At 41.0% G+C, this 14785-nt stretch overlaps 1 protein-coding gene across 7 annotated transcripts in view; it reads right to left on the reverse strand.

The window, feature by feature from the left end:
• The window catches only part of ano1a (anoctamin 1, calcium activated chloride channel a), a 113682-nt gene that overhangs the window by 41638 nt on the left and 57259 nt on the right, over window positions 1-14785 (reverse strand). For all 7 annotated transcript variants that reach the window (XM_086026911.1, XM_086026909.1, XM_086026906.1 and 4 more), the window contains one exon: window positions 10161-10321. In XM_086026911.1, coding sequence (XP_085883037.1) covers window positions 10161-10321 — 161 coding nt within the window. The remainder of the gene's footprint in view (window positions 1-10160; window positions 10322-14785) is intronic.

Genomic DNA, 14785 nt, shown 5'->3' on the forward strand with positions numbered 1-14785 from the left:
AGACATTTACCTTGACCACGCTCTTATTGAGACAACATCTAACTAAAGATATGCACTATGTTATTAAACCCAGCCACATTGTCACATTTGTTACATTGTTACTACTTCCTGAGGATGGAGCAGGAAATGTTTGCCACACTGTAAACACAAACATTCATGTTACTCAGAAGTATTGTGTTGAACTAACTCACTTTTAGATAATTTGTTCTAAACACTCATTTTAATCAAGTTGTAAATAATTCCTGACGAAGAAATTAATTTACTTGTCTTGAGTTTATATGTCTTAAACAAATTAAGTATTTAGAACTTCGGGATTTTTCCCGGCTCCGGCCTCCCTGTGTGGAGTTTGCATGTTCTCCCCGTGCCTGCGTGGGTTTCCTCCGGGTACTTCAGTTTCCTCCCACATTCCAAAAACATGCATGGTAAGTTGATTGGACTGTCTAAATTGCCCCTAGGTGTGATTGTGAGTGCGGATGTTTGTCTCTGTGTGCCCTGCGATTGGTTGGCAACCAATTCAGGGTGTCCCCCGCCTACTGCCCGAAGACAGCTGGGATAGGCTCCAGCACGCCCGCGACCCTTGTGAGGATAAGCGGTAGGGATAATGAATGAATGAATGAATATATAATAAATATAATAAAATCGTAAACTATATCTGTATTTTTCATATACTACACAGTAATTAAACAATAACGGTAAAGATGATTGGAAAAAAAATCTATTTGGCCAATTTTTCTGTGCCGCCTTGGTTTTATATGTCTCGCATGTTGAAACAGCCATGCTTTAAAAACCAATTTTTAAAAAGTTATAGATTTAAAATTTTAGATAATTGTACAATCAACCCTTATTGACAGAGCAAACGGTGGTGGCCCACTGAAATAGACATCTTGTATAACGGCAAACATAAAAGTGAATAATGGTTAAAATATATTAATATCTTAATAAAAATATTCCAGTATTCCAGTGCAAAATATCACTGCACGTTGCAGCCTTTTTGGGAGATGGTGGCCATCTCCTCTAGCCATACAAATTAGAACTTCATCTAAAATTGCACAGCATTTGTCAGTGTCAAAAAACTGTTTGATAGATAACGTCTTCGTGTATTTCCGAGACAACTGAAAACACTGCTACTTGTGACATAGGTTAAGGGTGGCCAAAATACATCTTTATCCATAAACATGCATGATTATGAGGTTTTTGTGTTGAAAAAACAGTTAGAGATACTGAAGAAAGACTTTGTCAAACTTCTACAAAAAATGAAAACTCTGAATGCCGAAGTACTTCTGAGTGGGCCTCCAACTATGGTCAGGCCAGGAGATGAGCGCTTCAGCTGGATAATGTCGAGAAACATTTGTGCTTCTCATTCAGTGAATTTTATCGACAATTTTTCCATCGTTTCGGAATGAATGTCGCCATCTTTGCCCTTACGATGGGAGTTATCTTAATCAGCAGGAGATCAAATTACTGACTGCCAACTAGGAGTTATCTTAATCAGCAGGAGACCAAATTACTGACTGCCAACTAGGGCTGCCACAAACGATAATTTTGCTAGTCGACTAATCACTAACAGGAGGCACGATTAGTCGACTAATATATAGTCGATAATATATAAATCGCGGCAAATCGCAGCAGCAAGCTGCTGCTCTTATAATAAGCATAATTCGCTTACAGCTTAAATTCTTTATGTACAAACTAATCATGAAGATAAAACAATAGTACATTTAACTTGTATTAAACTTTGAAGCTTAAGCTATCATTCCTGACATCTTTATAAATAAGGGAGCGATTTAACTTGATGGCTATACTCTGGCCGCAACATTTTTAGCTGTAATTCTTTAGTGCATTTTCAAATGGAACCAAAACTATATATTATGCAGAGTAGCACTAATACAGTGAAATTATCTATGAATACAAAAAGAAGTACTTGTATTATTATTTCACTCTTCTTGGGCACCAATACTTTTTTTTTAACAGAAGGTAGTGAAACCAGAGGAGTAAATTGGAAAAATGCTCTGTGCTAAAGAAAACTAAAATAAACACTTGTATTGGTTTTTAATTTTGTGTTAATTCAAACTTTATCAAAAAGGTTGTTTTTTTTTTCACTAGTCTGCATAGTTTAAAAGTAGTAAATCGATCTACACAATCAAAATGTGGTATGCACCTGTAACATAAAAAGGAAGACCTTTTTTTTGCACTGTAACGTAGTATATTACAACAACAACTTAACTATGGGTTTTATTGTTATGTGATGCCGATGAGTGGCTCATATGTCGTTTTTGTGTTGAGTGCTGATATTTCCCAGTTCATGAACGCATCACTCCGTTCGCGAGTGAGAGAGAGAGAAAGAGAGAGAGCAAGCGTGCGCTTCCTGCTTCGATGTCCACCACAGACATAAGCACACAGAGTTTTGGTTGTTAATTAACGTGAGTTTACTGAATAATGGCTGCTTAGTCCATAGAAGACGCTACGACGTGTTAGCTTACCAAATAGTAGCGTTACATCAAACACACCGTAACGTGTGTATGCTAACTGCAGCTAGCTTCTAGACACAACTGTGCCTATGTCAGATATGAAAGCAGGCGTAAGCCATAACTTGCTTCCCTTTTTTAAATGATCTTGCATCCCCATCGTGCTGCCATGAAAGGCAGGTTTGCATTGTATTGAGTATATTTGGTGAAATGCGCCGTAACTTTCGGACTCTGTTGCCAACACGAATTAGCCCTTACAGTGTAAGGCAGGGGTGTCAAAGTCAAATGGACGAAGGTCCAAATATAACATTTTGTAACAAGCCGAGGGCCAGACTGATGTTTCGATGTTCATAGAAATTTTTTAAAATGTCCAGATTGGATCGGGTCCTTCGCGCCTGCTGATGATGTCACGTTATATATATCTGTAATATATTTCTTTGCGTCTATGTTTGGCACCCCCCAGCTGTGGTGTTTTTATCTTCGGACTTACTAAATAAAAAAATAAAATAAAGTACATTACTACTTTTGCGAGGCAGCTCGTACGTCACTTCCGTTTGCGTTTCTCCTGCCAAGCTGGAAACAATTTGCTGGTTGACTCGGGCTACAAGATTGTATGAACTCTACATAATGTGAAGTAAAACAGAGAGGATCATATTATTGGTATGATGTCTCCAGCTGACCCTATTTTAGAGTGGCAAGGTATGAATGTGGGTGATCCTGTCAGAAAACACAGGCCTGTATTACACTTGACACGTCTATTTATTGTGGTCTGCAACAACACAGACAACGAATAACCTAACAACATCATCCAATGCATATCCATTTGTTAACAATATGCCTAAACATTACAATTCACTGTATTAAGAAATTAATCAGCCAAACAATACATACAATACACATTCACACGTTTCATCACTAGAATAGTTAGCATATGAGCCAAAATAACTAACTAGTGTTCATCAACGTGACATCATTCATGAGAACATACCTAGGCTATTATGTACAGCAGTTACCTGACACAAACTTAAATTATCAAACTCACCTTTTAACATTTACACACAACAACACACGTGGTGAAACACGGGCAATCTGCAACTACTGAGTTTGCTGGCACGAACAAACTACAAGCCGTGTCGCAGGAGGAAAGAGAAAAAAAAGTCTCACTATCAAGACTTAGCGCTCGTATAGCGTTCAATGCCTGCTCACAGTGTGGGACATCTCACACTACGTCGAAACTCAATGAATTTATCAAATGCCAACAATTACTAATAATAAAACAACGTGAGATATCTAACATGAAGTATTTCTAATAAAGTGTGTTTTACTCCAAATAACTTTTTGGATGGATGAACTTTTCACCACAATCCGATTCTGAAAGCCACGAAAAGTGACTTGAAGTCTTCAGTTAGCATGCAGAACAGCCAGGGGGTGGCAAACCTTGATGCAAAGAAATATATTACAGAAATAGTGTAACGAATTGGGTTATCTGTGTTGTGGTCAAATTTGTGTCTTGCCAAGCTGTTTTGTTTCCGAGGTTAATAAATGCATCGTGCGGGTAGCTGGATGAGGGCATGCGAGCGAGAGGAGCGGAGGACGAACAGGAGAGCCGTTGCTCTTTTTTGACCTAACGGTTGTAGTGCTGTATTGGCGTTGGCTGCAGCCCACAGTAGCCGGTTGGACTAATAAAAACATGATAATTAAACTACGTCTGACGGCGTGTTCTTTGAAGTCGCTCCAATATATTTTAAAGCGTGACGTCTTCGGCAGGCGCGAAGGACCCGATCAGATCTGCTACCCACATCGGCTTGCTGCGGGCCGGATCTAATAATAAAGCAATATCATCCCAGGGGCCGTAGAAAACCTTCATACGGGCCACATCCCGACTTGACTTGACTTTGACATATGTGGTATAAGGCTTACACTACTTTACCCACAATGCTTCTGTTTACATCACATATCACCCGGATTACCACCACTGCGCATGTGCGTTGCAGATAGGAAAACAGCCAGCAGGAGAAGAGCGAGACGCGGCAGTCTCGAGAGAAAAATGGGCCAAATAAATAAATATATAAATTAAACGACACGTCGAAGTTTAAAATTAATTGTCGTCGTCGTCGTGATTAGTCGAGTAATCATAGCAGCCCTACTGCCAACATGATCCAAATTGTGTGTCCCGGGGCGCCATGTTCCCAAAACAAAGGCCATGTTTATCCACAACAACAGATAAGACAAGAGTCTGGCTCGACTCCGAAGGACCAACAAGCACGCAATCAAACTCAATCCCCCACACCCTTCCCTCCAGAACAGATAGATTTTTCCTCATTGGCCCAAACTTCAAGGCCCCACCCACCGCTGGACTCAACCCAAACTTTGGAGTCTTCTTCACTCTGCCAAACAGCACCACCAACGGACCCACCTCTAGATTGTTCATTGCCCCCAAACGAACACTGAGCCCTGACTGCACAAAACCCATTGTCTATAAACAACACCCTCATGACAAGATGTCAATACGTATTGGAATTCAATTGACACCACTTTCATCCCCCATTTTCTCACCTCTTAATCCTGCTCATCATTCAACCAGATCCACCCCAAGACTCAGCGAACAGCTATTTACCGAACGTCTGACTCCACCAAGACTCAACAAACAGCCACCTACTTGCCGACCTCCCACTCGTGAAGAAACATAACTCTAGTCCGGACTGGGCCCAGACTGCATATTACCTGCTATCAACAATGTTTGTCCCCATAATAAGTTAGGACACATTGAAGTTAATGAAGCGTCTGATATTCCTGTGATTACAAGTGACAGAAAGTCCGCTAAGTAACTGATTAAAAAAGAAAAAAGTTATGTCACTGATGCTGTAGTGGTGCACACGCCAGAGTTGTGCGGGCAGCGTGGAATCGGTTCCCGCTCAGAGACGGTGTCTGTATGTGTGCCCTGCGACTGGCTGGCGACCAGTTCGGGGTGTAGTCTGCCTTTCGCCCATCGTCAGCTGGGATAGGCTCCAGCACCTCCCCGCGACCCTGTACAGGATAAGCGGTTTGGAAGTTGACCAAAAAAAAGTTTAGAGCTACTAACAGATGATAGCTTGCCAACACCTGAACAAGCCAGTGTCTCCTGTTATCACTTCAAGATTAGCTCTATTTAATATTAGAGCTGACAGACTCAGATCTGACTTTCAGCAATCATATCAAATCAATCACTAAAACAGCTTTTTATCAGATGAAAAACAAATTCAGACTAAAGGGTTGCATGCTCCAAGCAGACCAGGAAAAACGTATCCATGCTTTTATCTACAATACAGTAGACTTGATTATTATAACAGTCTTCTTACTGGACTCCCTCGAAAGAGCATCAAACAGCTTCAGCTCATTCAGAATGGTGCAGCACGAGTTTCGACCACAACAAAGAGATCAGAACATATTACTCCAGCCCTAAAGGCTTTACACTGGCTCCCAATTAGCGCTAGAATCGATTTTAGAATTCTGCTTCATCAAGTTCCTCCTTTTGGTAGTGGTAATAATTCAGACTCATGATGGGATATCTTTAATTGACGTCTCCATTAAATGACAACATCGAAGAGTGAACGTCTCGTTTCCCCAGACATTTGTCCCTCCTTGCTCCTCTGTTGGTGTCTTCAACTCTTAAAAAAAACTGGTGGGCGACGCTAAAATTTAAAGACAGGAGCGAGGGTTGAGGACAGAGCAGGTTGCAAATAAAAATATAAGATCAAGCTTCTGACTTCTGGCTGCCTTAGAAACATCTTGGGATTCCCCAGGAAGAACTGGGAGAGAAGTCTACGATGGATGGATGGATACTCAACTTAAATTCATGAGTTAGAACCTTGTGAAAACTGTACGCTTAAAGTGCATCTTTAAATCATAGTCCTATAATTGCACTTTGATTTATTTTAGTAATATTGTAATAATACCAATAACTGTGATCAGTTTGGTCATGATCATCACAATACGAAATGTTCATACCATGTCATCTCTTATTGGAATAGATGGAATAGACTTTTACAACCGCTTTAAACAAAAGTGAGTATGTAGGAATGGAGAAAAAGATTTTGTTAGCTTGTCAATCCCTCCAGGATTTTGTGAAGTTGCAATCGCAACTATTAATGCAAAATCAATAAAATCCCGCAACAACTCAGTTTTAAAAAATGAATATTTCACCTAAATTGAGGTTATTTTGTCTGAAATGGCTCCGCTGGCGCCTTACTGGAAATAGAGGGGGGAGCTAAATTTACGAAGACGAAAATCTCTACGTCACATCCTGTTTCAGACGATGAGGAACGTTGACGGCAGAGAGACGTGGCGCAGAGAAAATGTGAAGCATTTACTAACTAAAAACACGGACTAGGACCGTGCAAACCAATGTCCGGACGTCCTGCACGAATATAGGGGTAAACGATTTTGTACTAAATGCAGTGTAATAAGAGATTATAAAAGAAATCCATCCATCGACAAGCACTTCACAACTGTATCGTTCGAATTACATGTGAAAAGTTTTGAAAGACACATGCACTCTCTACAAATCCTCACGGAGGCGACGGAATCGAAGTGTACAGAACGAATTAAGGTGAGGAACTCAAAGTAAAATGTGTATGTGAATAACGTGTGTTAAGCCTAGAGTTGGGCAATATGCTGACGTAAATCAATCATCAAACGTGCCTTAAATGTGTTAGTTCAAGTTTAATCATCAGACAAATTTGACATTATCAACTGAAGAATCACTTATTCCCTCGTATACAAAATGTTACTAATGTAAAAACCTTACTTTATTATAATAACACTAAAAATGATTGTAAATGTACTATTACATGGACAGCACGGTGGTCGAATGGTTAGCACGTCCGCCTCACAGTGAGGAGGTCATGGTTTCGATTCCGGGCCCGGCCTCCCTGTGTGGAGTTTGCATGTTCTCCCCGTGCCTGCGTGGGTTTTCTCCGGGTACTCCGGTTTCCTCCCACATTCCAAAAACATGCATGGTAGGTTGATTGGACACTCACACTAGGTGTGATTGTGAGTGTGAATATTTGTTTGTCTCTGCGTGCCCTGCAATTGGCTGGCAACCAGTTCAAGGGTGTACCCCGCCTACTGCCCGTAGACAGCTGGGATAGGCTCCAGCACCCCTTGTGAGGATAAGCGTTATAGATAATGGATGGATATTACATGTTTTAACATGCCCCTAACAACCTTCACAAATTGTTTAGAAAATTTGATACATTGCCCACCTGTAGTTATTTCACAGTACAGGCTTATGATGTGATATTACATTTTATCAAGGCACGCAGTTACGGAAAAAAGAGTAAGATTGCTAAAAGTTTTCGCTTTCTTATAAGATCTGTAAAGCTATCAACATCCCACTGTCCGTTAGTGAGCACCAAGCTATGAGAAGATCCCTGAGAGAGAAAGTCAGCGATGGAGGAGCCATTCTGGTTTATGTCATGTCATGTCATCTTCCAAACCGCTTATCCTATATAGGGTCGCGGGGAGTTGCTGGAGCCTATCCCAGCCGTCAATGGGCGAAGGCAGACTACACCCCGAACTGGTCGCCAACCAGTCGCAGGGCACACATAGACACTGTCACTGAGCGGGAATCGATCCCACGCTGCCCGCACACAACTCAGGCGTGTGTACCACTACACTATCAGCGGACTCCATTCTGGTTTATCATCAGCTTAAAAAAAATGTAGTTGCAGTCGACCAGAAAGAAGCACTGAGGAGCCACATTGAGAAAAAGACTGTTGCTGTCATATTTGATTCAACTCCAGATACTGAGAAGGGATAAGTATCCTTTTTCAATAAAGAATATACACATTTATAAATATCTGTTGCTTTGTCAAACATCTTTTGTAAAAATCCACTTAAAATGTTGTAGAAAAGGTTTGCTTTATTGTAAACAAATGAGATTTTGAGCAAAAAAAAAAATGCAACTTTTCCGCAACTTTTATTGCAAATTTTAGGAAAATTGCCCGCGAAATCAAGCATTTTAGACCGCAACAACCACAAAAAATGCATGCGAAATCCTGGAGGGAATGGCTTGTTTAGGTTGTATTATTGTTCATGTGTTATGTTATATACTTTGTAAAGTGCTTTGTTACAGCTACAGCTGTTATGAAAGTGTTGTATGAATAATGGTGAGTCAAGCTGAGTATTAGAAAAGATTTGATTTACAATCTTTAAGTATTATGTGAAAGGGAATTGTGCGTATTAATAATGCAATATTATTTTAAAAGAAAAAAAAATGGCAATGTATTTACTAGTGTTGTTCCGATGCCATTTTTTGATACCGATTCCAATACCCAGCTGTGCGGTACCCAGCTGTGCGGTATTGGCCGATGACGATACTGTACCGATACCAGACTTTTGAGAAAAAAAAAAAAAATGTATGAGCATTTTTTTCTTGTACTTCTAAAGAACTGCACACTCACTTGGATGTAAAACCATTGCTTTTTTTTTTTTTTTTCTAATTATCTATTTATTTTTTATTATAATTTTTTTTTTTTTTTTAATGTTTTGCTTTGAATGTTTTAAAGCACTTTGAGTTGCATTTTTATGTATGAAAAGTGCTATATAAATAAAATGTGATTGATTGATTGATTGATAAAACCATTCCTATCATGGCTTGGTTAGACTTAAAAACCTTTGTGAAACAGGAAAATATAAGAAATAATATATACAAGGTATCTTTGAGAGAGATTGTGTCGGAATAATTACAAAAGCTATAGGACATTATTATAAAAGTTTGTTTTGAGTACTGTATTAGTGACACATCGCAACAACTTCCGCTCCCAAATCCACTTTCAAAACCAAAAACAAGCAGTACAAAAAACCAACAAGTTTTCTCTACTCCAAAATCCAAAATTGAGCAGGGTTTGTTGTTGCGGTCCATTCCCCTTGTTCATGCTCGCTACCACTGCCCCCGCTGCTGCAAGCTCTTGGTGCTTGTTCACACATTGTTTCGTCCTCAAATGTTTTATCAGGTTTGACGTATTGAACCGGCCACTTTAGTTCCACCTCTTGCAACTTTCGAACCGCTAATTTTGCACTTAGCTGTTGTTCTCGCTGGAATTTCTATGTTGAAGTACAGTAGTTCCATATCGCCGCTGACATTATTTCTCCTGTACCTCACTGTTTTTTTTTTCTCTCAACATGAAAAAGCAGCCCCGCCATTGGTTAAGAGCGTCCACTCTGGGCCAATAGCGACGGCTAATACTGAACAGTCACCACACACCAGTGTCGTGAATGAGCAAGATACAATGCGCTGCATTCAATGTAATTTGAGCAGGGTTTGTTGTTGCGGTCAATTCCCCTTGTTAATGTTCGCTGCCGCCGCCGCCGCCGCATGCTCTTGGTGCTTGTTCACATGTTTCGTTCTCAAATCTTGCATCAGGTTTAACGTATTGAACCTGGCCACTTTGGTTCCACGTCTTGCAACATTCGCTCTAGCTGGAGTTTCTTATAGTTACATATCACCGACATTGTATCTCCTGTACACCCCCCCCCCCACACACACACATGAAAAAGCAGCAGGGAGCAAGATACAAAGCGCTGCATTCAACGTTCTTTACTAGTACAGCATCGGGAAATGGCATCGGCACGTTATTTGTACGTACTCGCAAATACTGGTATCGGGATACCACCCGATACCAGTATCGGTATCGGAACAACACTAGTATTTACCCCACAAGGCCATGAAGATGGAGAAAAAGACCGTTGCTGGGTTGTCGAAGAGGTGGCTGGCTCGGGCAGTACCACATGCTGTCACAAGTTTCCAGTAGCTACAAGCGCGATCACAAAGTGGGCACATTGTGATGTTGTTCCTTGGATCACAAATCTCCATACTATAGGGGAACAGCAGAGAACAAAATTAGTACAAACCAAAAGAATACTGTTCAGTTAAAATGAAACAGCCAGTCTGTTTGGTACATTGGCATCCAAATGATTAGTTATGTAGGATTTGTGTTTGATAAACATTTGAGTTTTTCATAAATTGAGCTACAGTTTGTTTGCAGTTCATGGAGCAAAAGTGTACTGGAATTGTCAAATGCCTGAAAAAGGAATAAAAACACAAGACATTTCAAGATAATCCTTCAACGGTTAAATAACTTGTGTGTGACTCATAAAGAAAACGGGTTTGTTCAGACAAAGGCATATTAAAGAAAGCTTTAATTAATGACAATGTAGCGTAGCATGTAAGGAGAGAAGCTGTTAAAAAGCCTCTGAAAGGTATTTGACTTTGGTGTTCCGAGAACCCCTCGATGCAGGATCCTCTAAAGTCTAGCAGTCATGCATAAAATTGTATTTTAGCCTCCCCTAACCAATCTCACAGGGAGAAAAATTTGAGTCTTTGCATATTTCTGACCGACCGGTTAGCACATCCGCCTCACAGTGCACAGGTTGTCTCACCAAGTCAGAGAGGTCCTCATTGATATACAGTAGGCCAATGCCCCTCATTTTAATACTCCTTTTTTCTCTCGCTATGGTGAGGATCCACTCTCTGTCTCTGAAAGTCAGGAATTTTACAACAATTGGCCAACACCGCGCCTTTATTTTGTGTCTCCTTCCTGTCCCATGAGTCCTCTCGATGGCGATGGATTTAACATGCTCCGGGTTTAGCTTCAGGACATTGGTAAATACCTGTCGGACTTTCGTCTCAGCGGTAGCCCAGGGTCAAACCGAAGGTTATTCCTCCTGAATTGATTATCGAGGTAGTTTACCTTACTTTCAAGCGAAACTCATCCATTACAGACCAGCTTCAGTTTTTTTTCTAGATCATAATTCTAGCTGGTGTTTTGGGCTACCTTGGTCTTGATGTCATCCACTTCTCTCGGTGTAAACTGTTTAATTCCTGGATGTTCCTTGTCATGGTGTCAATATGCTCATCAGAGGCTTTCAGCATTATTTGCACAAGAGTATTGCTGTGGTCAGTCATACTCTTTAATAGCGCTGTGTAATGCAATTTCTGCTGCTCCAACAACCGTGTGGCAAGCTTCGTGACTGCGTCTGTGTTAAGTAGGTCTGACTCATCTTCCTCAGCTACCAGAGACATGATGTTGTCTTGCCCACTAGCATTCTACTTTTCCTTGTCCATTGCCTTCTTAAGCCTGCATCCCATTAAGGGACAAACGTTTGAACGTTTTCAAAATTTCCTTGCAACAAGGAAAAACATTTAAACTGTTGGTGTACTTCTGGAGAATGTTTGGTAAACATTTGTGACCTTGAACGAACCCTGAGGAGGGAACTTAACATACGCTACCTTTGCAAACACTCGCAAACGTTTGTCTCTCAGTGGGATACAGGCTTTGTAAAGATCCTCGATCTGCTGTAGGACTCAAATTAATGTCTTCTTCCACCATGTCAAGGACTAAGGCGGGCCTCTCATATCTGCAAAAATACCAAAATGTAGTCTATTTCATCCCTGTACCAATTTACACCATGCTTTACGCCACATGTGCACTGGGCACAAAAATTAAGCTTTATATAGTCACAATTTGGAGCGCAAAGTTGTCTGGCTTTAATCCATATATTGCCTGTCTGTTTTGCTTTGATTTTTTTCAGATCTTCAGAATATACAGAACTGAGGGTACAATTTCTTAATTGTTAAAATACCTCCTCTTTATTGGTTTCAACCAGTCATGTCATTTGGCCTATTTGACGCGAGCTGAAGCCTTCCTAAAAAAATTCTTAAAGGGATGATGATCTTTTGTTTTTCTCTACAGTCGTGAAAAGTTAGTGTTTTTGTTGTCATGAATTTGAAAATACGGTGAATTTTAATGCACATTTAATAACTTAAAAAAATATTTTTTTAAAGTTATTGTGCACTGGCATATTTATCAACCAGATAACCTGGATAGAGATATAATGCGTGTGACACATGTACAATAAGTATCGATAATGCCAATGCAAATGCTTCTGGCGAGAGGATTATGCAGCATTGTTTGGCAGCTAAATGACCAAATAGGCCTCAAGAAAGAAATGCTCCAGCTGGGGAAGTAAGTTGCCTTGCCTCGTGTCGGTCTTCAGGCACGAAATATGTTGTAGTCAAGCAAGCCACCGCAACAATTGTTCACAACACGCACCACGACAACACGCCTAGGTAGAGTGACCAGATCCAAACTCACCAGATGTGGGGCAGGGAGTATGCTTGTGGGGGACAATGTGGGACCCAGCTGACGCTCGCGACGGACACCAAAATTGCATCTGGTACAGCTTGTCAACTGTTCAGTAACATATAATATAATAAACTGTAACAAATTACCAAATATAGATCTACAAATAAAAACACAGAACACAGAATTGCAGTTGAAATTATCTGCAGTTACAAAAATATAACACAAACTGCTAGTAAAAAGGTCAATCTCTGAGACATAATATCAATAGGACAGGGGCGGAGCCAGAACGTGGCTAATGGGTGGGCCTGGAAAAATCAGGGTGGGCCTGAATATTTCTCTCACTGAGCACAATCCTCCTATCCCGACACATCGTATATTCATATAAAATGACAAACTGAATAATATGAAGTTCAGATCCTCCTTAGACAATCACAATTATCCATCCATCCATTATCCATACCGCTTATCCTCACAAGGATCACGGGGCGTGCTGGAGCCTATCCTAGCTGACTTCGGGCAGTAGGCGGGGGACACCCTGAACTGGTTGCCAGCCAATCGCAGGGCACACAGAAACAAACATCTGCACTCACAATCACACCTATGGGCAATTTAGAGAGTCCAATCTACTTACCATGCATGTTTTTGGAATGTGGGAGGAAACTGGAGTACCCGGGGAAAACCCACGCAGGCAGGGAGGCCGGAGCCGGGATCGAACCCACGACCTCTGAACTGTAAGGCGGACGTGCTAACCAGTCAACCACTGTGCCGCCAATCACAATTATGCCATTCTAAATATTCAATACAATAAAAAAAATAAATAAAAATAAAATACAACGATGCACAAATTCAAAAATAATTTCAGAATAATTTACAAAAAATTGAAAAGTATATATTTTTTTCATGACTATCACTGGGTGGGCAGTCTGTCAATCTGGGTGGGCCTGGGTGTGCACAGTCAAATGGATGGAGGGCCAAATAAAAAAATTTGCGACAAGCAGAGGGAAATTTTTTAAAATGTTCAGATTGGCTCGGGTCCTTCGCACCTGCTGATGATGTCACGCTTTATATTTCTGTAATATATTTCTTTGCCTCTGTTAGTCACCCCCCTGGCTGTTGTGTTTTTATATTCAGAGTTACTAAATAAAAAATAAAATAAAGTACATTACTGCTACTTTTGCGAGGCAGCTCGTACGTCCCTTCCGTTTATGACCCGAGAAGAAGCCGCTGCCCGGGCAGCGGAACATTTGGGTTTCTCCTGCCAAACTGGAAACAAATTTGTGGTTTACTTGGGCTGCAAGATTACTATGAACTGTACATAATGTGAAGTAAATGGAGAGGATCATATGATTGGTATGATGTTTCCAGATGACTCTATTTTAGAGTGGCAAGGTATGAATGTGGGTGCTCCTGTCAGAAAACACAGGCTCGTATTCCACTTGGCACGTCTATTTATTGTGGTCTGCAACAACAGACAAAGACTAACCTAGCAACATCATCATTAGTTAACAATATGCCTAAACATTACAATTCACTGTATTTAAGCAAGGCGGCACGGCGGTCGACTGGTTAGCACGTCCGCCTCACAGTTCAGAGGTCGTGGGTTCGATCCCGGCTCCGGCCTCCCTGTGTGGAGTTTGCATGTTCTCCCCGTGCCTGCGTGGGTTTTCTCCGGGTACTCCGGTTTCCTCCCACATTCCAAAAACATGCATGGTGAGTTGATTGGACACTCTAAATTGCCACTAGGTGTGATTGTGAGTGCGGATGTTTGTCTCTGTGTGCCCTGCGATTGGCTGGCAACCAATTCAGGGTGTCCCCCGCCTACTGCCCAAAGACAGCTGGGATAGGCTCCAGCACGCCCGCGACCCTTGTGAGGATAAGCGGTACAGATAATGGATGGAGGTATTTAAGCAATTAAATAGCCAAACAATACATACAATACACATTCACACGTTTCATCACTTGAATAGTTAGCATTCAAAAGTAGCGGTAATGTTCGTTATAACAACAGCCAGGGGGTGGCAAACATAGATGCAAAGAAATATATTACAGAAATAGTGTAACGAATTGGGTTATCTGTGTTGTGGTCGAATTTGTGTCTTGCTAAGTTGTGTTGTTTCCGAGGTTAATGAATGCATCGCGCGGCTCGATGGATGGGAGAGGAGCGGAGGCGGGGATGCGTTGCACTTTTTTTGA

This window comes from Filicampus tigris, chromosome 3, assembly GCF_054856515.1.
Source record: "Filicampus tigris isolate MCC_2025a chromosome 3, RoL_Ftig_1.0, whole genome shotgun sequence".
NCBI lineage: Eukaryota > Metazoa > Chordata > Actinopteri > Syngnathiformes > Syngnathidae > Filicampus > Filicampus tigris.